Source organism: Sus scrofa, chromosome 9 (assembly GCF_000003025.6).
Source record: "Sus scrofa isolate TJ Tabasco breed Duroc chromosome 9, Sscrofa11.1, whole genome shotgun sequence".
NCBI lineage: Eukaryota > Metazoa > Chordata > Mammalia > Artiodactyla > Suidae > Sus > Sus scrofa.
The window spans coordinates 122,988,243-123,015,637 of NC_010451.4; the positions used below are offsets into that span (position 1 = coordinate 122,988,243).

Consider the following 27,395-nt stretch of genomic DNA (forward strand, 5'->3'; position numbering starts at 1 on the left):
GCATGGCATTCTTTTCTTCCATTTAAATTTCCTTCTTGAGAAGTGTCGTATAATAATTATTTCACCTGAGTTTGAATGATAAAATCTTTATTATTCTGAGAAAGCCTTTATTTCTACAACCTCTGTGTGTGTGTGTGTGTGTGTGCGTGCACGCGTGTGTGTGTGTGTGTGTGTGTGTGTGTGTGTTTGGCTGTGGCATGCAGTGGCTTAATGTGGGATCTCAGTTCCCAGACCAAGGATTGAACCCGGGCTGTAGCAGTGAAAGCACAGAATTCTAACCACTACACCACCAGGGAATTCCCTCAACCTATTTTGAGTAACAATTTACTAAGTGTTTTTTTGTATTTGAAAGTACTATTCCATTATTTTCTAGCCTCTATTATTATAGCCGATAATCTAAATGTTGTTTCTTGTACATAATTTGTATTTTTTCTTGGGGTTCTTTTAAGATTTTTCTCTTCATAATTTGAGAACTTTTAATATTTTACTAAAATGTGTATATGTTGGATTTATTGTTGTTCATCCTGCTTAGAGCTTATTGAAATTCTTGACTCTGAGGATTTATGTCTTTCAGTAATACTGGAAAATTTAATTTTCAGCTTTTCAAATACTGTCTTTCTCCATTATCTCTTTCTAGAACTCCCATTAGATACATTTTGTATCTTTTTGGTCTGCTCTCCCTTAATCTTAACTTTCATCATATTTTCTGTTTGTCTTTCCATGCTGTATACTTGGGAGTTTCCTCTGATGTGCCCACCTCCTTATACTTTCCGTAGTTGTGTCTAACCTCAAGGTTAACTTATCTACTGCCTTTAATTTTGGTGATTAGATTTTCCATTACAATAAATTGCATTTTCCACTGAAAAAAATTTTCCAGTGTATCCTGTTATTTTCTTTCTTTATATACCTTTCCTATTATTTCAAGCTCTAAGGCTCAAATTCTCTTGTTTATTATATCAATTGACTTTTCCTTATGGTAGGTTTTTTTCCTTGTGTGATGAAAAAGTTTTGAATTCAGGCTTATGCCTAATGATGCTTATTTTTCCTGTGGACATGCACAGTCTGAGTTGTGAGAGTAGCCTCAGAGACTGGTTTTGTTTAATTCTTTTACTTAACCCAGGAAAATTACTAGGACTAGTTTTTACTTTGGCTTAAGGCTTCTTGAACCCCTGAACATGTAGTGTAACTTCAGCTCATAAATCCACATAACATATACGACCTTGAGTTTTGATTCCTCAGGGTTTTGCTTTTCTTACTTACACAGCTTCCTTTATCTCCTTTTGCTCTAGAGTTGATTTTTATGCAGTTTATTGTTTTACTGAGAGCACAGTCCTTCAAGTGTCCTAGCTAAATGCAGAATCTCAGTCTCAACTTCTGTCCACTTGTGCTCTTAAGACCTTATCTCTTGCTCTCAAATGAGCGTTAATACCCACCCATTAAATCCTCAAGGTTACCAGGACTAATTAGTGCCCATGGGACAGCTGCAGTCTCGGTTCACATGCTTAGTCCTATGTTTTTTATTTCCTCCTAGGAATTTCCTTTTATATTTTGCAAGTTCAGCAATATATGTTTTAAAATATATTTGAAAATGTATTTCTGTACTTTATCTAGTTTTCCAGAAATTTTTAGCAAGAGGTTTTTCTTATTCTGCCAACTCGCTAGTACTGGATCCTTGAATGACTTATACAAAGAGAATTCTCTAAAATAGGAAAGCATAAGATATTTCCTGGGGGCATACACAGAGTCCTCCCAGACTTATAAGAGTGACATTCCTAGTGGAGGGGTTACTCAATGCTGGACTGAACACAGAAGATTTGAGAAAGGACGTGGGGGAGAACAGCAGTGCATTAATGGACCTTCTGCCCCCTAAGATAGTGTTCTGGTGCTTAGCTAATGGCAGTTCATTTAGAAAAGTGATCATTGACAAGTCCTTAGCAGCAGCTTCTAAAAGTGCCTTGCTTGAGGTGGTGGAGTCTTTTTAGGGAGTGAAAGATCGTAATCTGGAAGCAGGGCAATGGTTCTCAGGTTCTGGTAAAGGTAAATTCTAGAAGCAAAGTGGGAGCCACAGAAGGTGTTGGTGAAAAGAGATTGAAGGACTCAAGCTCTCCTCTAAATTTAAACATTAGAAGAGGAAGAAAACAGAAGGAGAAGCAGGGGTGAGGGTGTAAAGGATTGAGTTGAAAGCATGAGTGTAGGAGTTTTCACTGAAGACAAAGCCAATTTGAGGGAGAGAGCCTAGCCTCCATGAGCCCTGGTAACCACATTTCTTAGCATTCAGAGTATGAGGAGAAATGCTGCTTGTCTGTGATCCAGCTGCTAAGCCTTAAGCAGATGATACTGGATTGTGATCACTCTTATGCTTTAGCCTGAGTTCTCTTTTCTGTCTCTGCTAAGAATATGTCTCTTTCATACTGAGGTGTGGAACTCCTTGTAAGGCTCTGAGGCCGTTAGAAAACCAGACATGCAGTTCTGAGTTCATTCCAGCATCCAAAGGCTCTGTCTTATCAGCTATGAGAGAGAAGTGAAAGATTGTGCTGGTGTGGCAGGAGCAGTCTACTGGGAGTTCCTGCATCCCGGTTATGTGCTGATGAGTTATGGGATCTTGAGAAACTTATTTAATTATTATATGCCAGTGGTCTCGATCAGGGGCTCTTTTGCCCTTCCCAGGAGACATTCTGCAACCCGGAAACATTTTATTTTTTTCTTGGCTGTACCTGCAGTATGCACAAGTTCCTGGTCCAGGGACCAAACTTGAGCCACAGCAGTGACAACACCGAGTCCTTAACTGCTAGGGCACCAGGGAACTCTGGAAACATTTTAAATTGTCACAACCAGGAGGTCCATCTGGCATCTAGTAGTAAAAAGCCAGAAATGCCACTCGACATCCTGCAAGGCACAGGACCATCCACCCTGACAAAGAATTTTCCAACTCAAAAATGTCAGTAGTACTGAGGTTGAGAAACCCTGCTCTGCATGCCTGTTCTCATCTCTGCACAGGAGGCCGATAGGTGTGTGGGTAGGTTAGGTACACTTTATATTCTACTTACGCATCTGTCTGCACCCAGCCCACTGTCATGTCTGCACCATGTCCATGGAAGCGTGAACCAAAGGAGACAGGTTTAAATCACCCCTCCTTTTCTACCAAAGAACAGCATTGTGTTCTTTGGTGTCTAGTGATAAAAAGCCAGAAATGCCTGAGCTTTGCAGATTCACAGCAACCACTGTGTTTGCTTCCACACAATGGACCATTCATCTTGTTACATTGCGCTTGCAAGTTGTACTTGTCCCTGTTAAGTAAGCAGCGAGACCTGTTTTCTTTGAACTGAACTGCTTGTCTCCTGAACAGGTTTATCGCTTCTGTCTTTTCCTACACAGCCTCCCAACATGGCACAGATCCTAAGAAGCCCATGTCCTGGTTGTGTTCATTTGGCTTTGCAGTTACCATTCATTCAATAATTCAATCATTCATTCAGTAAACATGCATAAGGCAGTGGTTACTAGTGTGGAGAAAGAAATGATAGATAAATGATGCCCCTTGCAGTGTAGTAGGAAGAAGAGATCCATATATCATAGGATCTGAGAGGCAGGAGGACAGAGTGCCAGAGGTTCTTGGAGGAGAAAGATACCCTATTTGCGGTATGACCACAGAATACTTTGCAGAGGAGGTATGGTCTGAACTGGGCTTTGAAGTCTAGTTTTTTGACAGGTGGCTAGGGAAGAAAGGGGACAGAAGGGAGAAAGATAATGAGAGATGATACGAAGGAAGATCTGCATTTGTGGAAGGTGCCTGCATGTGTTTAAGGGCTGGTGAGAGCCCTGCTTGATTGGAGCAGGCATTGAGAGCTACACAGTCGCAGGAGATATTACTGGGAGCAGAGATGGGGCAGGGCTGGGGCATTTTGTTCAGTCCTGGTCCTTAAAATAAGGATTTACATGGGATGACATTTGAGTTTGCTTTCAACCCTAAGGTTATACAATTCCAGAGTTATATGTGATAGGCACTAGAAACTCATCTATTCATTCAATAAATAAATGATTTTTTTCTTATCAGACACTGGGCTAGGCATGGGGGGAAAACATGCAACCAGCTCTTGGATTTTGCTGCACGGCAGGCTGGGGATAGGGTCTGAGTTGGGCCCTGCAGCGACTGGTTGTGGTGGAAGAGGAAGGTGGGTTGGGAGGCTCGTCCCAGCTTCCAAGGAGGAGGTGTAAGTTCTGGCCTTGAGAGGTGGTGGTGCAAATAGGAGTGAAAGGAAGCCTGTGATGTGGAACAGAAAACAAAAGTGATGAGAGACTTGGGGAACGGATGGTGGAGGAGGTGGGCAGGAGGAAGCCTTCAAGGATGAGCCTGGGTTAGGGGGAGACTAACCCAGTGGCGAAGGTTAATAGAGACCTGGGGAGGAGCTGGTTTGGAGGCAAAGATGATGAGTTGGTTTTTAGACCATTGATTCACGGCTCTGTCAAGCCATCTAGGTGGGGGAGCCCATGTGAGCAGTTGGAAACATGGTACCAGACTTTATAAAGAACAGGCCGAAGGGACAGATGCGGGAGTCTTCCAGATGTTAGCTGTAGTCAAAGCCATCAGGATGGATGAACTCAGCAAGAGGGAGGGTCTACACTGGGGGTAGAAAATCGGCTCAGAGGGTTGCACACCTTTAGGAGGAAGAGGAAAGGGAGGAAAAGGAAGGAGAAAAAGTGAAGAAGAGAAGGGGCAGCGAGGGAGGGGGTGTGGAGAAGGGCTGTTAGAGGGGAAGCCAATCCCTGAGCCCTAATGCTGCAGGATGTATACACACCCTAATAGCCTTTGGGGAAGCAGACTCTGGTTCTTAAAAGAATTCCTTGGAATGTATTGAGCTGTGGAAGTGCTGAGCCACCTGATCATTTTATCACTTCTCAGCCAGAGGGTGGGGGGAGGCTCCCCAGTGAGTCATGGTCCTGTGCCTGCCGAGCTGTGGGGAAGAGGTTTGCTGTGAGCGAAAGCTGCTTGATTTACTGGAGGAAAGGTTCCCAGAGCCCTGCGGGTGTGGCGACAGTGGGATCTCAGTAGCCACGACCTTTGGCCTGAGAGGAATGCCACTTTCCCCACAAGGAAGACATCTGGGGACTCTCCGTGTTGGATTTTATCCTCGCTGTTCGGTTCTCTCCTGCCTGGATGGCTGAGTGGCTCTGTGGGAATTTGTACTCACATGAAGCCTACAGTTTCCAGAAAAGGGGCTTTTCATCTTTTTATTTTTTGTGGTGGAGGAGGCTCTGTGCCCCCGCTGGACCCTCACTGACTCAGGAGAGACTTTAAGCTCTTCCACTGAAGAGTGGCCTCAGGCTCTTCCATCCTTGAAACCATTCTTGCTCAGCCTCATGGTTCAGGCCACGCTTGCTCCTTCCGAGTGGCTCTTGCAGTGAGGGGGAGGGGGGGGGAGGCTGTGACCTCTGGCATCGGGCAGGTCCAGGTCCAAGTCTGGCTCTGCCACCTACTCACTGAGTGATCTTAGCGTAGAGGTGTCCTTTCTCTGGTCACGCCAGAAAAATGGTTGAAGCCTCCGAGGATTCTTATGCAGATCAAGCGAGTTGCCACACCCACAGTGCCTAGAAACTCATCTATTTGCACATAATAATAAGTATTTAATACCTATTACAATGAGTATTATTACTAGTCAGTACTTTTCTCTGGAATTATTCTTTGCTTGCTTGATGTATGCTTATTTTTGTTTTTAGTGGTCTTGGAATTTGCAATATGAAAATAGACCTCCCACAAAGGGTATTATTACTGCTTTGAAACTTTTTCATTCATGCTTCTGCTTCCCTCTCTTTTTTGTTGAATTGTTTTCAGAGTTTCATTCCTTTTCTTCCACTGATTTCCACCTCAAAAAAAAAGTAATTAATTTGAAGAAAATTATAACCTAACCCCCCTTAGCCAGCTCCTGTCTGGCTCCCTAGGCAAATGAAGGGCCTTGAATGCTTTGATTGTTCTGGTATAATTTCTTTTGAAAGTGGGGAGCTGTCGTTTGTCATCACCTGTAATGCCTGGTGTCTGTCCCTGCAAATATCACAATGGTGCCGCCCACTGTGGTGTGACACTGCCAGTGTGCAAAGCCCGTTCACACACATCATCTCAACGGGCTCAGTCTCATTTTGGGAGCTGGGTCCTTTCACCCTAGGAAGCTAGTGACTGTCTTCAGTTTTTAGGGGTGTGTGTGTGTGTGTGTGTGTGTGTGTGTGTGTGAGTGAGTGTGAGCTTGAAGGATTGCTTCTTTTCTTTTAACACAAAAAGCTGAAGTTTCAAAGCAGGTGGGGTGTGGGTTAAACACTGTTCTAAATGGCAGGCCTGCTGTTCATGGGGAGGGAAAGTGGCCTGAAAGTTTAAAAATAACCTGAACATTATAGACTCCTGTGAATTCTACAGCCCGGAGCACTGCGCGTCTGTGGGTGTCTTACCTGCTGGAGTGCAGGCAGGAAAACAACAAGTTGAGAGGCAGGAGGATTTAAATGTGCTGAATCCTTCAGTGGCACGCGTTGGCAGCAGAAGTATTCATAGAAACAAAATCAAGCTGTATGGAGATCGGGATCAATATTCCTGAATGGTCAGAACATCGCTACCCTTGGATTTGCTGAACACAGAGCACTGGCTAATATTTGGGTCCGCAGGGCAGCAGACCTTCCTTCTCTGCTGCTGGACATCATCTTCTCTTCCTCCCCCCACTTCCCTCAGGATCCCTCCAAAATCTGGCTGATAACTTTGCCAGCTGGCTACCTAGATGGACCTACCCGGGAGCTCAGGGGCTGGGCATTTGGGATAGATTGGGCTCTTCATTGACTCACAAGTAAAGGGGCTATAAAGCCATGCTTATCAAGAGTAAACTGTGCCCAATTATATACACTTTGGATGTTGAGACATTTTAAGAGATTCAATAGTTGTTTTTTTTTTTTTTTTTTGCCTTTTTTTGAGCCGCTCCTGTGGCATATGGAGGTTCCCAGGCTAGGGGTCTAACTGGAGCTGTAGCGGGCTGCCTACGCCAGGGCCACAGCAACTCGGGATCCAAGCTGCATCTTCGACCCACACCACACCTCACAGCAACGCCGGATCCTTAACCCACTGAGCAAGGCCAGGGAACGAACCCGAAACCTCATGGCTCCTAGTCAGATTCGTTAACCACTGCGCCACAACGGGAACTCCGCGTGAGATTCAATAGCTTTTGAAGGAGGACTCAGTTCTCCTGGTGTGGCTTATGCATGGGGACATTGTCAACGAAGAACTGAAGCTGCAGGTCAGGCTAATAACACCAGCATGGACCAGAATACAATGCACTTGCCACTCTCTTGTCACCACTGATCTGTCAAATCACTGCGGAGATTTAGAGGGCTCAGACTACTGCTGTCACTTTTGCATGTGGGGCAATCAACCCAGCCAGGACTGAGGGCTAAGTCTGTCTTGTCTCATATCTGGGGTCCTTCAGCCCCTGCTGAACATTTGGGAATTAGGACATGCATGAAATTAACTCTCTACGAATGACACCAGCGAGAGACCCTAGGGTGGTGAAGATAATGGATTTTGGAATCGAAGAGACCTGGGGTGACTTTCTGTGAGCTCACTCATCACCCATCTGACTTTAAGGGATTATATAGCCTCTTTCAGTTTTGCTTGTCTCACGTGTAAAATTCAGATTATAACGTTCCTACCACATAGGCTTCTTCTGAGGAAAGTACGGGGCTTAGTGCAGCGCCTTGCACATAATAAGTATTTAATACCTATTACAATGAGTGTTATTACTTGTTAGTACTTTTCTCTGGAATTACTCTTTGCTTGCTCGATGCTTGCTTATCTTTCTTTTTGTTTTTAGTGGTCTTGGGATTTGCAATGTGAAATTATGATGTACTGGAGAATAGAGATGAATTTAACAAAAGAAAAATAGCATAATGGGAAGCTTTGATTGATTATATTAATACATGACCACTACCTCTGGCAGAATTTCTTTGAGGAATGTGACTGAGTGATGGGGTAATGATGAAAAAACAAAACAAAACAAAAACAAGTCTTTAAGGGAAAGGGCTGTATAATGAGTGTTTCTATATATGCGCGTCCGAAGGACTGGCTTCTTAAGGGTATTAAGAGGAGTATTTCATAAATCCTTTTTTCCCCTCGGTTTTTAGGGCCGCATCTGCAGCATATGGAGGTTCCCTGGCTAGGGGTCAAATCAGAGCTACAGCTGCTGGCCTGCACCACGGCCACAGCAACGCAGGATCCTTAATCTGCTGAGTGGAGGCCAGGGATCCAACCTGCAACATCATGGTTCCTAGTTGGATTCGTTTCTGCTGCGCCACAATGGGAACTCCCATAAATTCTTTTGATTGAGAATTACATTCCCACCTTTCGTATTCTTAAGTGACACATTAGAGGTATTTAGAGATATGCAAAAGATGGATATTCCTCACCCTGAATGTACTGTATTAAGTCTGTCTGAGAGCTCTCAATAGCAGAGGAAAATCTGTGTATGTTTGGACACATGACTGGCAGAACTTGAGATCAGATCAGAAAGCTAGTGTGTGTCTGCACACAGTCGAAAGTGTGTGTCTCTTTTACATGTAATTCTTCCTAAGAGAAAGAAGTATGACGGTGACATTTGCTTTTTCTGTAGAGAGAAGAGGTAGAACCAATTAAGACTGTAGTTGATTATTTTGAAACAGAATTTTATTCTTCTGTGTTTTATTTTCCATAGAAAGGGATCTGAAAATATTCTCCACGTAGGGATCTGAATGCCTCTTTGTAATAACTGATTCCCCACATCTTAAGCGGCTACATTTGTAAAGAGCAGGAGATATTCCTATAATTTATGATGGATGAAAAGAGGGTGAGGCTGTTGTTGTGCTGGAAAAGTTCCCCCTGAGTTAGAGTCTTGTGATCTCCTACAAAACAAGCAACCTTTCTTTCTTTCTTTCTTTCTTTCTTCCTTCCTTCCTTCCTTCCTTCCTTCCTTTCTTTCTTTCTTTCTTTCTTTCTTTCTTTCTTTCTTTCTTTCTTTCTTTCTTTCTTTCCTTCCTTTCTTTCCTTTCTTTCTTTCCTTTCTTTCCTTTCTTTCCTTTCTTTCTGGCTGTGACCATGGCATATGGAAGTTGCTAGGCTAGTGGTCGAATCAGAGCTACAGCTGCCAACCTACACCACAGCCACAGCAACATGGGATCAGAGCTGCCGCTTGGACCTGCACCACAGCTCACGGCAATGCCGGATCCTTAACCTAGTGAGCAAGGCCGGGGATGGAACCCATGTCCTCATGGATGCTAGTCGGGTTTGTTACTGCTGAGCCATAACATGAACCCCAGCATCCTTTCTCATTAAGGAGAGGATGAACACTCAACTCAGAAAGAGCAGCTGGAAACATCGGACAACAGAGCAAAGACTCAGTCAGAGGCAGAAAGTGTTAGGAGAAAGGGTGGCCCCTTAGATAGGCACCAGCTACCTGGTCGATGCCAAAGCCCTTTTTTGCTAGAAAGTGTGGAAGGAGGCACATCATTCATTCATGGACTAGGTATTTAGTGAAGCCCTGCTATAAGGAAAACATAAAGAGGCAGCACTCCCGGTACTAATGAAGGGGAAGCTCCATCTTCTGCACTGGAGCAGCTTAAACACAGTGGAGGAGACAGCGCACAGCTACCTGCAAAACGAAATAGAAGGCCCTGGTGAAGTTATATCCATGATGACAATGGCAGTGGGTAAAGAGCAGTCTGTACATGAGTGATACAAAAGTTCTGTGCGTTTATAGGAGGCAGGGATGCTGCTCCATAGAGCTGGGGAGGTGGTGGAACGCTTTAGGGAGGAGGCAGAATTGGACTGAACCGCATCCCTCGAAGGAGAGATACCTAGTGGTTGAAGAATGTCCTTGGGTCAGTCTGCAGCCGGTGCTGTGAGCAGAGTTTTGAGGTAGGTGTGGGCATGACGTGATATAACTGTGTTAATGCTGTGGTCCATGGAGAGATGGTGCTGGAAAGGTGGTTGGAATTCAGAGTGTCTTGCGTTGTCAGGCTAAGGAGTTTGGCCATGATTTAGGCAGCAAGGAGCCACTGAAGTTAAGTGCTTTGACAGAGAGACTGATGTCACCAGGGTAGAAAGTAGACTTTTTGGAGGGGGACTTATGACAACTTCCCTTTCAAAGGCACTGAGCGTGAGATGATGGACGGTTCACATGGAGATGCCCAGTGACTTCACGTTTGGATGTGGGAATGAGGTGAAAGGTACTGGTTAGAGGCTCCATGTGGAAGGAGAGGGATAGTTGAAACTGTGGGAAAGGACGTGACCCCACAGGGAGAGAAGTCAGAGAGAGAAGGTCAAGGGTACACACATGGGGTACTCCCACGATGAAGGGAGAGGCATTCGAGGAGTAAAGAAGGACCAAACCCAGAGAAACGGGGCGGTGTGGTGATGAGGATGCTTGGAGGAGGGGCCGCTGAGCAGGAGGGGAGGTCAGCATTGCCGGTACCCGCAGCATCATTAAGGAGGGATAAACAAGGGCCGTAGGTCAGTGGAGGCTCCCTGCAATTTCTGGGGGTTGGAAGGGGCAGAGCCAGCATGGTCTGACCAGATGCACATTTCAAAACTGGCCTCAAGTCCATATCATATGGGGATGCCTTATTCACTCTGATTATTTTATACCAGGTGGGTGTAACCAGCTGCTCAGCGTAGGAGAGAGTGGGAGAGAAAGGGTGTGGTGATGGACAGGTGGTGGCTTAATCTGCGGATGATTCCCACCCAGAGTCCTGTGAGAGGGAAGCCTGGTGGGCGGGGTGGGAGCGAGTTCGCTTCTCTGGGCCGGCAGGGTTTCTCTCGGCTCTGTTTTCCCTGTGAGCTGCTCTCCCTGCTGCTGGGACATGGTCCTCGAGAGTGACATGTCGGGAGTGAGTGGATCAAGAGCAGCCAGGAAGGGCAGGAGGCAGCCTGGCACCCTCTCACCCTCTGCCCTGCCTCCTTGGCTCCAGCACCTGACCAGCCTGCCACGTGGAAGGCACTCATTTTCTGTTTCCTGAATGAATGAATCAGCCCGAGCCCACCCCGGCTGAGCAGGCTTTGCAATGCGTGGGCTGTATTTTGTTTTCTGAGCAAGAGGCCAAGGGGGTGGATGGATGGGTGTGTTTCTGTCACTTGTTCTTACCCTTAGATGGCGATGCACCCTCTGCTCACCACCCCCACCCAATTGGTGCTGGCGTTCTGCCAAGTGGTCCTGTCCCCCTCCTTTGCCTCCACTGAGCTGCGAGGAGGGACACCGAGGGTGGGAGTTGAGGTGCACACGCTGGGGCAGGGATCCTTTGCTGTCTGGGGCTAGACACTGAACCTCCAAACTGACTTTCCCAGTGGGGGTTGATGTGTGTGGATTTCAACATACCTTGTCCTTTATCCAGGCTGAAAAGGGACCTCATCTTATGGAAAACAAAGGATCGAAGTGGTAATACTAGAATCTTTTCGATCCTAGATGCACTGAAAGAAAATAAAGATGCTGACTGGTTAATGAATTCCCTGTCTTGCACACCCTCACAGCCCAGGCTCTCCTGTCCCCAGAGCACCTGGCCAGGCCTCCAGTGCCCTCTCTTCAAAGGGATGTCGCTGACTCTTCCCCTTGCCGAATTGCCTCCAGCCTGGGTGATGTCTCCCTTCTCGGGCCCACCGTGCTTTCTTAGGGGGTACCCCCACCCATGCTCTCTTAAGGTGCATGCCACATTCTGTCTGGTGTTAGGGTTCTTCACCAGGACGTCTTTCTCTTCTCCTCTCTTAGAGGCCGTGACTGTGTCTCATTTATCCTTGAGTCTCAGAATCCCTGAAAATGATGCGCGGCACCCTTAAAGGAGTCAGTGAGTATTCGTAAAATGGGTTTGTGAATTAATCAAGAAGTAAAAAATGCGTCTCTTCCAAGTATCCAAGCCTTGAGCTCTTCAGACTGTGGTCTCTAAGATTTTGCTTTCTTTTTGCTTTTCCCTGTCTTGCTGACCGAGTCGCAGGCACTTATACTCTGTGCCTCTGTCCACCCTACACACACCCCAGCCCTTCCTACGCTGTCTTTGAGCAGTCTGCTTCCAGAAGCAGAAAGCTGCCAGGTGTGCAGTGTTTGCTGTGTGTACCGTGGTCACAGCTACCATGGCTGAAATGTATTGAACAAACACTTGTGTGGCACTTACGGTGTGCCGGGTACGGATCCAAGAGCTTGACACATTTTAACTAACTTAATTTCATAACAGCCCTGTGGGACCGGTGATGGGCATGGTTAGAAATTTAACCCTCTGGGCGACTCTCTGGCTCAAGGTCATGGCTTACCTCTCAAAGGTCTAAGATCATGCCTGTGACCGGACTTTCAGCAAGGAAAACATTATCTTGACATGCAGTATGTTAAGAGCGGCCACATATTGTTAAGAACGCTGACCTTATCCTCAGGAGGTACAGCTCTGCTCTTTCCTATCTTGGTGCACTTGGACAAGTCGCTGAAGCTCTGGGCTCCAGATAATAGAATGTGTCTCACAGTCCTGCAGCGAAGATGCAGTGAGATAACACTGCCACGGTTGGCACCCAGGAACTATTGAGTTGTCATATACGAATGGTTTTAAAAACATTTTTTTAGCAAAATCTGCACATCTATAGTTAGCTGATAGAGTGTTGGAGCTGTGGGGCTTCTCAGGCATAGGTTCGAGAAATGCCGGTTCTAGGGACAGACGTTACATAAGGATGTGAAGTTATGTTTTCACCCAAGTCAGGGCTGTAAGGTAGCATGGAAGCCACCCGACTCCCAAGATGTCTGCATTGCCGTAATGCTTCTCTCTGCTCTGCTATGAATTTGCACATGGTCTCCTGCCAACTTTTTTCTTAAAACCCACTCCCAAATCCTCTCTGCATTATGTTCCTTAGAGTGCTGCTTTGCATAAGAGTCTATTTCTTGGAAGAACTCAACAGGGGAGAACTAGCACAAAAGGGGCTCCGATCACTTAAGCCCCTTTTGAGTGGAACTGGCAGGGTAGGGGGAGATGAGGGAGTGGGGCAGGGAGGGTACCTGCCTTTTGGATGAGGCGAAGTTTGCAGAGTCCTGAGCGATGGGCTGAAATCTCCTATGGAGATGGCTCAAGGCCTGATGGATCTGGAAAGAGCTTTATGAATGAGGCAAATAGATGAAGTGCTTCTCCAGCCTTGCCACTCACATCTCTCCAGCTTGGTCAACCCCCCGTGGCCTACGTGGTCTCAGGGGGTGTGGGTACCTTATTTCTTTCTTTTTGCAGAGGAGATGGAGGGGGACCCCCCACCCACCCGCCACCTGCTTTCCCATCAGTCAATGCCTCTCCTGCTTATACCTGGAATGGAACACTGGAGTAAGACGCTGCGGGGTGAAAGCTTTGAAATTGAACTCTCTGCATGGGATTCAAGCTCTAGGAAAGTTTTTCACTTGCTCCCTCAGATCCTTTTGGGTTTCTAGTTTTCAGGTCAGTTCTTGCAGAAAAACATGTAGACCTTTTGACTGCACCATCTTAACATGTACGTGCGTGCGTGCGTGCGTGCGTGCGTGTGTTAATCTTGTACCTGTGTGCCCAGTGTGAGGCTGCAGGTTTCCAATACTGTGAGATGGCTGGTTGAATTGTTGGTGAAATTTGGGGGCATAGGTCTCAGCAAAGTGCCACAGTGGAGTAGAGGACTGGTGACAAGAAGTCACCTCTCTGAGGTGTCGTTCCTGAGGTGCTAAGCTGCCAGGTACCTGAGCTCACAGCGATGTGCTCAAAACTGACCAGTAGATGGTGCTGTAACAACACAAATTTTTGGCTATTGTCCCTCCTGGGCTGGAGAGGGATTTTAGAAAACCAGTTTGCAATCAGAGTCAAGACCAGTTGCTGATTTTCTGCATTTCCATTTGTGGGTCTTTAAGAGGACAGTGGAACTAGGGACATGGGAGGAGAATGCCTGCCAAGTTCCCTTATGAAGAGCATTATGGCACTGACCCAATCTCAGGGTTTTTTGTTTTTGTTTTTTTAAGGATCCCCATGGATCTTGAGGGCAGTAGATGTGTTCTCAGTTAAGCATCTTTCTAGCATGATCCCAGGAGCCTTTGGCCACTGCCCAAATTCAATTTGAGGATGGTATGCACGGCATTCCCACAGGCTTACAGCCATTATATAGTTTCTTCTCTTGATGATGAATAATTTGGAATCACCCTATTATTGCCCAGAAGAAATGAGCCTGGGTATTAGAAAGAGCCTCCAAGCGAAAGTCAGAAGAACTGTTAGAAGTCCGAAATCTGTCTGTTGTCAGATGTGGGCCGGATACTTAATGTTTCTAAAACTCTGATTTGTCCACCCACTCAGGGTCATGATACATATGTTGCCAGGCTGACCTTACTGGTTTGGAGTGAGGTTTCTATACACTGAAAACTATTAAAGACACAGTAGATATTATTCGGCCATTAAGATTGTAGCCCACCCGAGGCTGGGAGAATGGAGGCACTGGAGGGCATCAAAGAAGCTCACAGATCTCAGTCTCCAGGTGGGAGTGAAGATGATAGGGTGCCTCCCCCTGCCCCCACATTACTGCCCTTAGGCCAAGTCCATTCCCAAAGCCGTTTATACCTTCCTGTTTGCCTCTGTCCTCTTGGGCTGCACCCTCCAGGAATTCCCAGTTTGTAAGTCCCCTGCAGAGGGGCTCACACTCTCCAGCACACTGTACCTCATCCCCAGTACATCCATTTGTGACCCCTGCCTTGAGGTAACCACAGCTCCAGTGGGTTCTCACATTTCCAGGTGTAATATCCTGTCCTGGGGATTTGAGGTCCCTAAAGAATTACTCTAACCACAGAGAACACAGGATGCTGCAGAGCGCGCAAAGGCAATTAATACTGGGTCTCTGCTGAGGGGTGATATTGCAGAGACCCCCTCATCTTCCAAGAACCTCTTCCAGGAGGTAAAAGGTTGGTGGGCCCTGCTTCCTTTGAGCTTTAACAAACAGGCATGCCATCCCCCCATCCTGCCCTACTAAGGCCAGGACACGAAGGAAAGGGCTAAAGTGGCAGCAAGAGAATGCATTTCATCAAGCTTTCTAGCCAATAAGGTTATGGAATCAAATTTAATCCAAGTGGATACATTCTTTTCCTCCTCGTCTATTTTATTCATTCTTGGGTCCTCAGCTCCTAAAACAGTGCCCAGGGCTCAGAAATACTTGTTAAATGGTTTGAATGAGTTTGTGCTATAGGCGAGGGTCCTGCCTCTGAATGCATGGATTTGATCATCTCTGAAAGTCTTTTCTAACCCTAGGTAGTTTACAGGGTTTCTGAGATGGCTCTTGGGTGACTGGTTCTGAAAGACTGACAGCTGCCAGGGCTTTGGGTTCACAGTGCCACCTTCCCTTTTCCTCTGATGAGGTATTCAGAGAGGAAAGGACCCTCCAATTACGGTAGGCAGAAGGGCAGAGGAAGGCAGTTATGTGAAATCAAAATATCAATTAGAGCTGACTCACCTCCACTAGTCATTTGGCCTCAATTGGGCTCCCCTGAGCCAAAGGGCAACAAGCCATGCGCCAGGGCAGCAGTGCCTGCAGGGGGTGGATGTGTCGAGACCATGCCTTTGATTTTCCAGCACCAGAGGCTTTCCCAGACACACACACACACTCACTCACGTACGTTCTCGCCCAGCAGACCCGTGCCAGGGCTCACATGGCCTTGCCCCCGCACAGGCACATCCACCAAGGAACACAAGCAGCTTCTCACTCTGACGTCACATCACCTCCCTGCTCTCCACTTAATCTCACACACAGAGACACGGCCTTTCCCATGTGCAAATCCACACTCACCCATTTTTTCCAACCTCTGGGCTCTGGTCAGTCTTTTGTTTCCTTCCTCTGCCCCCACACCCAGTCTCTTCCGTGGCTCAGATGGGCAGGATTTGGGTCGAATGTGCGTTCAGGCCAAAGCAGGGGGCAGCTGGTACCGTCCTCAATTCAAACCACTGACTCACTTGTGGGGAAGGGCTTGGTTGCTATGCCAGGGACCCCTTCCGTGGAGTTTGAGGTCCACCATTCCCAGCTCAGACACTAATTCCATTTTTGTTTTCGTCATTATTGGGTGGGTTTGAGGAAGTCAGTGTTGCTGACTTGGAGGTAAAAGAGCCCCCCGATTGTTAAGATTTCGAGAAGGGTAGTTTTAGCCCAGAACTCATCACCTAGGGCCCCAGTATCTAGACCACCCTTCCAGAAATGGATGCGCTGGGCTCTACTGGAGCTAAACCCAAGGGGCCGCCTCAGATCGCGCTTGGAGAAGCTCCCGCCTGGGCTGGCTCCTACGCCAGAATGTAGAGCCCTTGCGGGGGCCTCCAAGCTGCTAAGTGGGGACAGGGGATGAAGGGGGTGCTGCCTTCTCCGCGGAAATCCTGGGGCAGCGCTCTCTGAGCCTGGGAGGTGCGGGGAGCAGCACCCGGGCCCTGGCCCAGGGCGCGCTGAGCCCAAAGGCTTCGATTCTGAGCCGGGGCGGTGGCGCGCCGGGCACAGCCCCGGGCACAGGCCTGGCGGGCGCCTCTCTCGGAGGACGGAAGGCGCGAGAGCGAGCGCGCGTGCGTGTGCGCCCCCGCCGGTCGGCTCTCAGGCGGAGACTCCGCCGCTCCGCCAGCTGCGCTGGCTGCTCTCCTCTCCGCAGTCCTGGGGAAAGGCGACTCTAGCCTGGATCCTTGCGGCGGTGGCCCGCTACCCTCTGGCTAAAACGATCATTAAGCCCAACCCGCCTCGCGTCCCAAGAACCTCGTGCCGCCGCGGGCCGGGGTCCTTCCGGCGCCAACCCAGCCCCGCCCTTGCTCGCCGGCCCCGCCCCCGCTTCTGCCCGCGCTCCAGTGCGCGCCTCGCCGCGCCTCTGCGCTCCGCCGGCTCTCCCGCTCGCCTTCCACCTCGCCTTCCCCAGCGTCTCTTCCGCTCCACCGAGGGGGGCTGCCAGGGTGGGAGAGGAAGACCGCGTCGTTAGTGAGCAAGTTTGGTCCCCGGACAACTCCCGTGCCAGGCCACCGCTGGGCTCGGCTGCAACCTGTTCCTCCCTCGCCCAAGTGCTCGCCCGCCTGCTCCCTCCCGCTCTCCCGCCCTCTCGCCGGCGCAGCCGCGGATCGCTGTTGCATGCTGATCCGGGGAGGCGGCGGCAGCGGCGGCGGCGAGCGCTCCGGGCGGATGCTGGCACTCCGGCTTCGCTGCTCTCTGGATGCGGCTCAACTTCTCCCCGAAGCACAGGAGCTTTGAGGTCATTTGTCCCTCTCCGGTTGGATCGACTTCTTATTTTGATATTTTGGGCGTCGCGGTTTACGCAGGAACCTCAAAGCCGCTCTCTTCCCTCCCTCCCTCTCTTTCAACATTTGGATGCGTCTGTGCTGGCAGATTTAAAGACCCAAGTCTTGGCTGTGGAATTTCTTAGATGGACTTGCAGGGGCTGGCGTTATAAAGCATGTCTCCATAACCTCGTCCTTTTTTTCTTTCTTTTTTCCTTTTTTTGGAAAAGTTCTTTTGTTTTCTCCCCCCCTCCCCCCACCAATAAATTACCAAACTGTTACCTAGCGGGCCGGTGCCGGCCTCTCTCTCAGAACTAGGTGGTGCGTCTGCCAGAAGAGGAGCTATGTTTGAAGAGCAGCATACTCCACCCCTTTCCTCTCCACTCCCTGAACGCCACCACACACTGGCATTTTGAAAAAAAAAAAAAAATTGCCTCCAAAAACTGAGCACCCCAAGCCCTCCCCTCTTTTTTTTTCCCTTCCTTGAGGAATGGAGCTTCGCAGAGGTTGTATTTAGATTCAACAGTTCCGAGCGGCAGGGTTCCTGCTGCTGCTGCTGCCTCTCCGAAGAGCTCGCGAGGCTCCCTGGAGGCGGTGGTCCCCGTGCCTGTCTGGATGCAGCTCTGAGTCTCCGTGTGTCTTTCTGCTTGTTGCTGTGTGCGGGTGTTCGGCCACGATCACCTTTGTGTGTCTTCTGTCTGTTTAAACTTCAGGATGGCTCGCTTCGGGGAGGCAGTGGTCGGCAGGCCGGGGTCGGGCGATGGAGACTCGGACCAGAGCAGGAACCGGCAAGGAACCCCCGTGCCGGCCTCCGGGCCGGCGGCCGCCTACAAGCAGTCGAAAGCGCAGAGGGCGCGGACTATGGCTTTGTACAACCCTATTCCCGTCCGGCAGAACTGTTTCACCGTCAACAGATCCTTGTTCATCTTCGGAGAAGATAACATTGTCAGGAAATACGCCAAGAAGCTCATCGATTGGCCATATCCTTTCTTGCCCACCGTAACTCCCCTCTCCCCCTTTGCATTTCTTCCGGTAAGGGGGGAAACCTAGCATGGAATTTGCCCCCCTCCTCCCCTTCCTGGTGCCGATTTGCCTCTTTGCTGAAATGCACTCTATACTTTGGTGCATCTAAGAGGCAAGCTTGGTGCCCTAGAGACCGGTGTGGGCACTAGTGTTATTCAAGGTAAGACTTTCGGCTTTTGATTTTTTCAGTGTGGAAGTCTCCCGCATCCCTGGGTGCGTGGCAGTGTGGTATCTGCCCCTTTGGGGGCTGGGCTTTGATTCGCGCCCCCCTAGTCCCTTCACAAGCTGCACTCTACGGGGAATGGATTGCCCCTAACCTCAGGGTTTTCTTTCAAACCTTGCAACCCTCTTCCTCCCTCCCTGTAAGCCATCTCCTTCGCCCCATCCCCATCAACTGGGGAGACAGCTACCCTATCTGCCTGTGGGAAAGTCAGAGCTCCATGAGGGGATTTATCAGTTCAGAAGCTTCAAGAGCTCTGAGCCCCACCTTGATAAATAGATAAGTAACACAGGCGTCTGGCTTGAGACCCAGCTAACTCCGGGGACTGTGTTTAAGTTCCACTGCAAGTGGAGGGAATGAATGTGTCAGGGGAGGCAGTCTCTAATGACATGGCCCAAACGGCTCAGAGTTGGGGTTCTCTTCTCAGCCATGAAAGAGCAGCTCATCGGGGCCCATGCTTTCTTTGGTCCTCGGTTGCATACTCCTGCCTCCTTAATGCTTGACTAGCTGAGTGCTCTCCCAGTGCCTAGCATCCAGGCAGCTCTTCTGGGCCTGGATTCATCAGCGGAGAGCTGCATCAGCTGAGCCCAGAGGTGCAAGCAGCCTGCCTCTCCCTAGCTCCAAAGCATCTGCTCTCCACAAAGAGCTGGTGGGGGCGTCTCTGATGGTGGTGGTGTCAGGGCGAACCAGCACAGAAGGAGCTCCTTTGCGGGTTTAATGAAGTGCACCCAATGCAGGGTGCTGATTAGGCATCTCACTGCCTCATTCTTCACTAGGAATATGGGTGTCTGGCAAGGTCTTTAGGAATTGGGGGTTGCTGGATGGTGAGGGGGTTGAGCAGGGAGCAAGCCCGAGGGATGGTGTTAAAAATGGGAGTAGGCTTGGAGACACAGGACTTTGATGCTTGTGGAGAGAGATTTCTTGGGAGGGATGCACCTGCAAGAGGCCACTCCTCTTCTTCCCGGTCCTCCCTCAACCCCACCCCCACCTTCCAGGTGTGCAGCAAGGAGGCAGCTGGAGCCACTTTGGGTCTCTGTTATCAGCGAGCCTCCTGGCTGCTTCCCCTCAGGGCCTGGGCATCTCCCTGCTACCCCCAGCCCAGTCTCTGGCCTTCCCCTCCTTCCTCCCCTAGGTCCCTGCCTCAGCAGCACCGTGATTGGCTGGCGCCTGGTGCTTCTAGGCAGCACCCCTCATTAGAAACGGAGGAGCAGCTCTAAGCAGATAGTCCTCCTGCTGCTGCTTGTATCCTCCCACAGCCACCCCTGGCTGGGCTTCCTCTCTCCTCCTCCCTGCGCTTCTTCCCCCCCCCCAACCCCCCCAGAGAGAGATCCTGGAGCCAAACAGTGTCAGAGTTAAACCTATCCAGGGTGAGGGGGACGGGAGGGGAGGAAGGGTCGGGTCCCCGCAGTCCCGGGGGATGCACTGCACAAAGCAACAGCCCTCTTTGTGTTTTGTGCTGCTGCGGCTGCGAACACCCCTCTGGTTAGGTCCCTACAGATTTCCCCGGCAGGCACCCCTTCCCCCGACCGCCCACCTCCTGCAGTTCTCTAAAATTTCCCACCCACCAGGTGCTGTTTTACAGTGCCCCTCTCTTAGGGGCGTGTTTACCCAGACAGGCGCCCTCCCTTTTCCTGGCGGTAGACAAAGCCGCCCAGGCGCCCCGCGGGTGGCAAAGCGTGCCCGCAGCCGGCATTGGCACCTCGGACAGCGCCACCGAAACTCCCCCGCGGCCTGGGCACCACCGTCCCCGGGTTCAGCATCTCGGGCACTTCCGGCCGGGCCTGGGCTCCCGGGCGGGGTCATTGAGCACGTTTCCTACACCACGCGGTCGACTTCTCACGTTTTCTCTTCCGCTGCAAAGACCCCGCCTTTCTAGCGGGGCTTGAGAGCCGCGCAAGGTGCCACTGTGGATTTCACTGCGCTCGTCCCTTGTCTTCGTCCTGAATGCACCAAAGACAGTTTTAAAGAGACACTAGGATGTTGATTCCAGCATCCCACTCAATGCCTTGGCCAGGGGCCCCATCCCAGTCATCTCTTCCATCCCCATAGTTGGAAGTTTCCCGGTGGTTCTGCAGCACGTAGGCTGTTTGTCCGGTGTTCAGAGAACATCTGTCAAGGTGTGTGGAGGAGCCCTGTTGGCACATTTAAAAATACACCATGTTTGCTGCTGCTTCCTGACTGCACGATGTAATTGACTAATGTATCTTACCTCTGGTGGTGACCATTTGGAAACATTATGCTTCTGTGGGTCCTGCGTTTTCTCTAATACCGCATCTCAGTTCCCAGTCTCACCTCGCTTCCTTTTTAACCCCTTTCTGCAGGGATCTTGCTTTTTCTTACTGAGAGTCATGTGAGCAGTGGTTACCAGTAAAGCTTTGGAGCTGAGCTGGCTGGGTTCACGTCTCAGATCCTTCACCAGCTCTGTGACCTTGAAAAGTTACTTCATTTCTCTGTGACTCAGTTTGCTTATCTGTAAAATGAAGACGATAATAATGAGTTATTGGGAGAATTAAATGAATTAATATATGTCAGGTTGCTAGAACACTGCCTAATTACCCAGTAAACACTAGCTGTTATTAGTAATAGTCCTTTAGAAATTTCAGCATGCCTGGAGGGAGGGGTCTTGGTTCTAGTGAACAAAGTCTCCTAGATTTTGGCTTCCCAAAGACAGCAAGGAGCAAAGTCTGTATCACCCGGGGGCTTGTTAAAAATTCACAATCCCAGGTAACAGAAGAAACCAGTGGTTAGTTACCACAGGGGAGAGGGGCAGGGGAGGGGTAAAATAGGTGAGGGGGATTAAGAGGTCTAAACTAGCAGAAAATGCATGGCACAGAGAATATACTCTGCGTTTTATAATAACTTCGTAGAGGGTGTGAGCTATAAAAATATTGACTCACTACGTGGGCCACCTGAAACTAATACAGTCTTGTAAATCAACTATACTTCAATTTTAAGCAAGTCAGAATCCGGAGCCATACTTCAGAAGTACCGAATCAGACTCTACCTTTTACTATAAAATCCTCAGATAATCGGTGTGCACCTTAAAGTCTGGGAAGTACTTTGATACTCTTTGTAGGGGCCAGATTTTCACGAAAAGAAAGGTTGTTGAGAGCACATGCCAAGACCTGTTTTGAACTGTCATGTTCACAGGCAACAATGCCTGAGGATTTTGATTATTTGTGCAGTACGCTTTTGGAGATGTATACACCTTGCATTCGCTGCAGAAAGCCACTGTAGGAGTAGGAGGATAATGTGTGCTCCCGCGTGTTGTGTTAGTGGTCTCTTAGCGCTGCCTATGACTGGTCTTTAATCAGATTAGTCTGAAAAGATCAATTAAATAGAAGGAATAATTTCATTTATACTTGTGGGGCTCTCTGACTTGGGTGGGAGTGGTCAGCGCATCCAGTTATTCATAGGGAAGCTCTAGTTCTTACAGGAAGACATGCCTGAGATAACCCAGATTTGGCATGAAAGATGGTGGTAGGGTAACAGCCCCCTCTGAATGTGTTTCATTTTTCTTGGAAGCTACATCTGCATAGGGAGATAATTTTATTTTCTTATGGCACTCTCTTCTGCTGTGGCTACCATAACCTTTCTGAAAATGCTAATCTGATTTAAAATGTAGTATTACATTTTCTGTGATTCCTCCTTTCTTGCTTATCTGATAGAGATAACAAAAGGGCTCTCTTTCTCTCAGGGAATTGGCTGCTCTGAATGTCACCCCACGTTCGTCGTGCCCTCTGGGTACCAGCTCCAACCCTTCTGTGCCCAGATCCTTGTGGACCTGTGAGGTCTCCTTTGTGGTTCCCGAGGTGCTCCTCACATGTTTGCCCTTCTCCAGGCTAGAGGATGAAGGGAAGAAATGGCATCCCATTGATGGGCATCGGGAGGTTTCTTCCCCACTGATGGTGTGGGGCATCTCAGCAGGGGAGCACGTGTTTCATGTGGAAGTGATCCTGGTTTAAAGTAGGAAGATCAAACGTATTTGTAGCCACTGAGCTGATGAAACTCATTTAATGAACCTGTGAATGGACATACGTGATTTCGTGTTGCGGAGAATTTCATTATAGCCCCAAAGGACTCTGGCTTTGAGTCAGAGGTTACGTGCTTTATGATGGAGCATTTCTCGTTGTCAGTTGCCCATTATTTTTGGAGGATTACTGAAAACTTTAGTTCCCCAAATGCCCATGGTGACTTATGCGTTTCTCCTCCTTTGATTGCCTATCAACATATTGTACCTTGAAAGACAGTAGACTGTAATCCTGGCAAGGATTTCAGGTTTGATGTAACTCTCACGGCTTATGAGTCAGAGCACTTTGATTAGGGCAGAGGGTGGCCGTGAACAAGGAGGAAGCCTGTAATTATATCCTATGCTCAGATACTGTAGAAAGCCTTCCCATCCTCTGTGTAACCGGCACGGATGCAGTGAAACAGCGACTGCGACTGGCACCAAGGTTGCAGGATGGAGGTCTTCATTTTCTGAGGCTCCTGGGACCATCTCCACATGGTCCAGCCGCTTTGCCCTTGAAAGAAGGCACGGGTAATACTTCCTCCCAAAGCCAGGCTAGGACTTGTGGTGGGGACCAGTTGTAATTGGGATGCAGCTGGGAAAGTGAATTGGAGTGAAGGAGTTTGACAGAAATGAAATGACTTGGGGATGGAGACAGAAATACCTTGGATGTGATAGTTGTGTCTGTTGGTTTGCATGCCCTTATCTCCCGACTTCTCTCCACTCGCTTTCCCTGCACTTGGTGCCCTGCACGCTATGAATTGAGGAGGAGGAGGAGGAGGAAAATAATGAGAACAGGCCTTCTTTTTATCTTCTTCTGAGAGATCCAGACTCTGGGATTAGAAGCTTGATCCAAAATTGCTTATCTCTCTTTAGCTGCTGCTGTACCAAATGGAGATTTTTTTTCCCTGCCCCCCTCAAACTCTACTGCATCTCTCCCTCTTTATAAGAACATCTGGTTTCTTTTCATCTCATATTCTTAGTTAAAATAAGGTGGAGTCAAGATGGGCTAAGCTGTGAGAACTCCTGCATACTCTTTGGCTCTGTGTTCCCTCCGTTCATCAGTAGCTTCCCACTTGTCATCCTCAGGGCTGCTTGCGAAGCTACAGCTCCCCGAGCCCAGCTGTGTGGTCCAGCCCATCAGAGGCAATGCTGGCCATCTCATTTTGTGTATCCCTGACCACAAAGGCATGAAAGGGGGAACCTGCATGTGACTATAATTAATACCCTTTTATTCAAAGAGAGAGCCCAAGTCCTTCACTTCACTTTTTCTTTATGCCCAGTCCTCTGCCCTTTTCATCTTTCTATCTTTCTCATTTTTCGGTTCAGCCTTTGTGAATAATTCATTAGATGTGTGGGTTTTTCCTAGGATTTTTAGAAAAGGAAGGTTATTTGTCTTCCCCTTGGTTACGAGCAAGATCTCTTACAGAGGGCCAGCCTCACACATCCACACAAATCAACTTTTTCCTTTAAGTCCTCTGGTTTTTTTTTTTTTTTTTTTTTACTGAAAACATTTTTTTGAAATAATGCAATCGATTTTAGAGTTTTATTACATAAGTCCTTTTTATTTTTATTTATTTTTGCGGTGGGACTAGGACACATGAGAAAGGCAGCTGCGGTGAAAAATCTTCTTAAATGGGTTTTCTGCTTGCTGTTTTATAGCGATCGCCTCCTACCCAGCCCCGTTAGGTGGGGGAGCCCCATCAATCGGCAGCCCTTCCCTGCCTCTCTTCAGAGCACTTGGTTAACTAGAAGGTATCTATGTCTCCAAGCACTTGTCAGTCTAAATCCTCGCATCGTCCTAGGTCTTCGTGCTGATAAATGCTGAGCCACTGAGCTAAGAAGCAGGCTTCTGGAACGGCTGCTTTTCAGATTCCAGCGTGAATTCACTTAGGGTTGGAGGGGGAAACGGGCCCCGAAATTAGTGTATCACCATGCCCTCCCCTTCTTCTACAGCAGGGGTGGATAGCGATGCCAGAGTCCTCTATCAGCACTCCTCTTCCCAGATGTTCTACATCTACAGGGAGGGGGCTGGTGGAGGCTCACCAGCCATGTTGCCAGCATCGCTCTTAATTAAGGACAGAGAGTATAGCACAAAATGTTTAGGCTCCTCCGACCCCGTGGTCTCCTGTGGGTTGAGTCTACTTCAGGGAGCTGTCTAGGGTGTGATTTTGCTCCGTGAGCACCTCGAGTATGTTTACTGAGTTTTCCATTCCCCTCGTCTTTGGCCCATCCTGGGCTGTCAACTCTTAGCCCTATTTACGAGCCTCTATGGTCCCATCTCTGGAGAGCAAGGAGCAGCTAGAAGCTATGTCCTTCAGAGGCAGGAATTGGCAGATTAAGGAGAACAGCATGGAATGACTTTAAAAAGTGTCTGTTACTCAGTCCATCCCTCACCCTGTCCCTGGCAGTGCCGTGGCATAGCTGCTTTTCTTACTGTATTTTGAGCTCCAAGTCTGTAGGACCGAGCAGTTCCATCTCAGCCTTGTTGAATTTTTTTTGAAAGGGCTGCAATGAATCCATTTGTAAAGTAGTTCATCCCAGAGGCAGGTGGGCAGGGTTTGGGGATGTAACTCCAGGCTAAGCTCCAGCTCCAGGCTTCTGTGGTCCAGCCAAGTGAGCCCTTCAGGGAGGGGCCCTCTTGTGTCAAATGTGTGGGTTTTTTTTTTTTTTTTTTTTTTTGCCTGTGAGTGGTTGATTTGAATTACTGTTGCAACTCTGTATCATTTTGAGGCTATTTTTAAGGGGGGGACTACATTTTTGCTACATCTGTTCCCCCCCCCCCACCACTTCCCCCCATATGTGGAAAATTTGGAAAGCTTGTTTCAGTTGTATGCACTGGCTTTCTAAAGGTTTGTGTCCTTAAACCTAGAGAGGGTGGGGGTGGGATGTCCCCCCCCCCACCAGCTTTTCTCCTTTAGGGGAGATGAGAAACTTTAGTGTGTTCAGACTTTAGTGGACAGCAGATTAGAGGGGAGAAGTGCGCTTGTCAGTGTCAGGAACTGGGGTTTGCCAGTGATTAGACTCTGGTATCATTTCTGTAGCTAAGATGCAGGGGGCTCAGAGCGGCCTCTGGGAGCCAGGGAGAAGCCTCTGCAAACCAGCAGGAGGAGGTCGTTGATCCTTGCAAATGTTTCCCTGCCTTCAGCTCAGTTGTAGGTTTGAAATGTTTTGAACTTCCTGTGCCTCTCTCTCAATTTCCACACCATTGTCTCAGGGGGCTGGTCAGAGTCCAAAAGCATGAAATGGATTTTCACCAGTCACTCACTGACGCCCTGGCAATTTCCAGCTGTGTGCTCTTGGGAGCTATTTTGCTACTCCTGTCAGGGAGGGTTCTCTCCAGCAGGTGATTTATGTCAGTATCAAGGCTAATTCCTCATTTAGCTTTTTTGGGTGTTGAAGTTGTGCATAGGCACTCGGTTTCGTCTATACTGGTGGTCCCCAAACGTCGGTGTCTCTCCGAATCTCCTGAAGAGCTTGTTAAAATAGATTGCTGGACCTCTGTCCCGGGGTTTCTAATTCAGTAGGTCTGAAATAGGGTCTGAGAATTTGCATTTGTCACACTGCAGTGGCTAAGAAGACCAGTCTTATAGCTTGCCCATCCTAAATCCCCCCCTCCCTTACCCCCACCCATACATCAGCCAAATTAACAGGGTACTTTGGATTCAGGTAGTGAGTCTTTGAGACTGTCTTTATCAAAATACAGAGGATCTTGGGAGCTGGGATATAGTAAGCTAGTATAGGACATTATCGACTTAGAGTTAGTTTTTTTTTTTTATTTTTTTTTATTTTCCCACTGTACAGCAAGGGGGTCAGGTTATCCTTCGATGTATACATTGCAATTTAGAGTTAGTTCTTACTCTTTTTGACCTTAGAATTGAGAGCAGGCTCTTCTGAGAATAGGCAGAGGACATGCCCCCATTTAATTCCAGCACCCAGCACCATGCTGGCCCTTGAGGCAGCATTCAGGAAACTGTTATCAAATGATAGGATTGATCGGTTACTTTTGATGAACCACAAGCATCACTGAAGTGCCTATTATGTGTCCAGCGTTGTGCTGACCAGGACCTGTGGGACCAGGTGTAGCCTTAGTAGCAGGAGAGGAGGATGCGAGAAGGTAATGAGGGCGCTGGCTGGCTGGCAGGGGGTGGAGAGGTCATTATATGGGAATTTGGAGGTTGTAAACTGCATCAGAACCTGGCTGAGTATCATACCAGTTTTGGTCCTATCCAGCACAGGCTGTGAAAAAATTGCCGAGTGTCTGTTGCTATCTGGCATTTGTTTATACAGAACTCTGTATTCATTGGCACCCAGAGAGCTATAGTTTAATGATGATTGAGGTTTGTATCAATGGCCCCTAGGTACCACAGAATGCCATAGTGCGTCCTTAATATCACCGACGAAGTGTTACGTTCAATGTGCTTGCTCAGCACTGTGTTCAACAGGGTTTGAGTGATGCGTGTACTTTATTGTATTTGGAGCTTTTGCAGATTATAACCCATATTGATTATATAAAGTAACTCTTCCTTATTTTTTTTTTTTTTTGTTAAATTAACCGAAGCCGCCTTCTCCAGCTACACTGGATCACGACAATCACTGCATGTTCTAAAAATGAATCCTTTAAGCTCTAGCAATACTGTAGGACCTGGAGATGGATCCTGATACAACTGTCATAATGTCAGATGGTGGTTAGAACAAAGTCATTATTTTTTAAATGGATTGATAGCTCAGGAAGCTTTAGATTCACTGAGCAAGTTCTCCACCTGACACGCTGGCATGGCTTCTGACTGGGTGTGCTTGGTTCTGTAGGCTGACATTGAAAATAAACCTTCCCCATCTCCCAGAGCGTCTCCAGTAGGCATCTTAGCCAGAGGTGGACAGGTGATACCTGCCCCAGCTTGACTG

The 27,395-nt window shown here is 48.4% G+C and overlaps 1 protein-coding gene across 10 annotated transcripts in view; it reads left to right on the forward strand.

Moving 5' to 3' along the window:
- CACNA1E (calcium voltage-gated channel subunit alpha1 E) overlaps window positions 1–27,395 on the forward strand; it is a 490,987-nt gene that overhangs the window by 160,857 nt on the left and 302,735 nt on the right. For all 10 annotated transcript variants that reach the window (XM_021102616.1, XM_021102615.1, XM_021102620.1 and 7 more), the window contains one exon: window positions 17,952–18,218. In XM_021102616.1, the coding sequence (XP_020958275.1) occupies window positions 17,952–18,218 (267 nt within the window). The remainder of the gene's footprint in view (window positions 1–17,951; window positions 18,219–27,395) is intronic.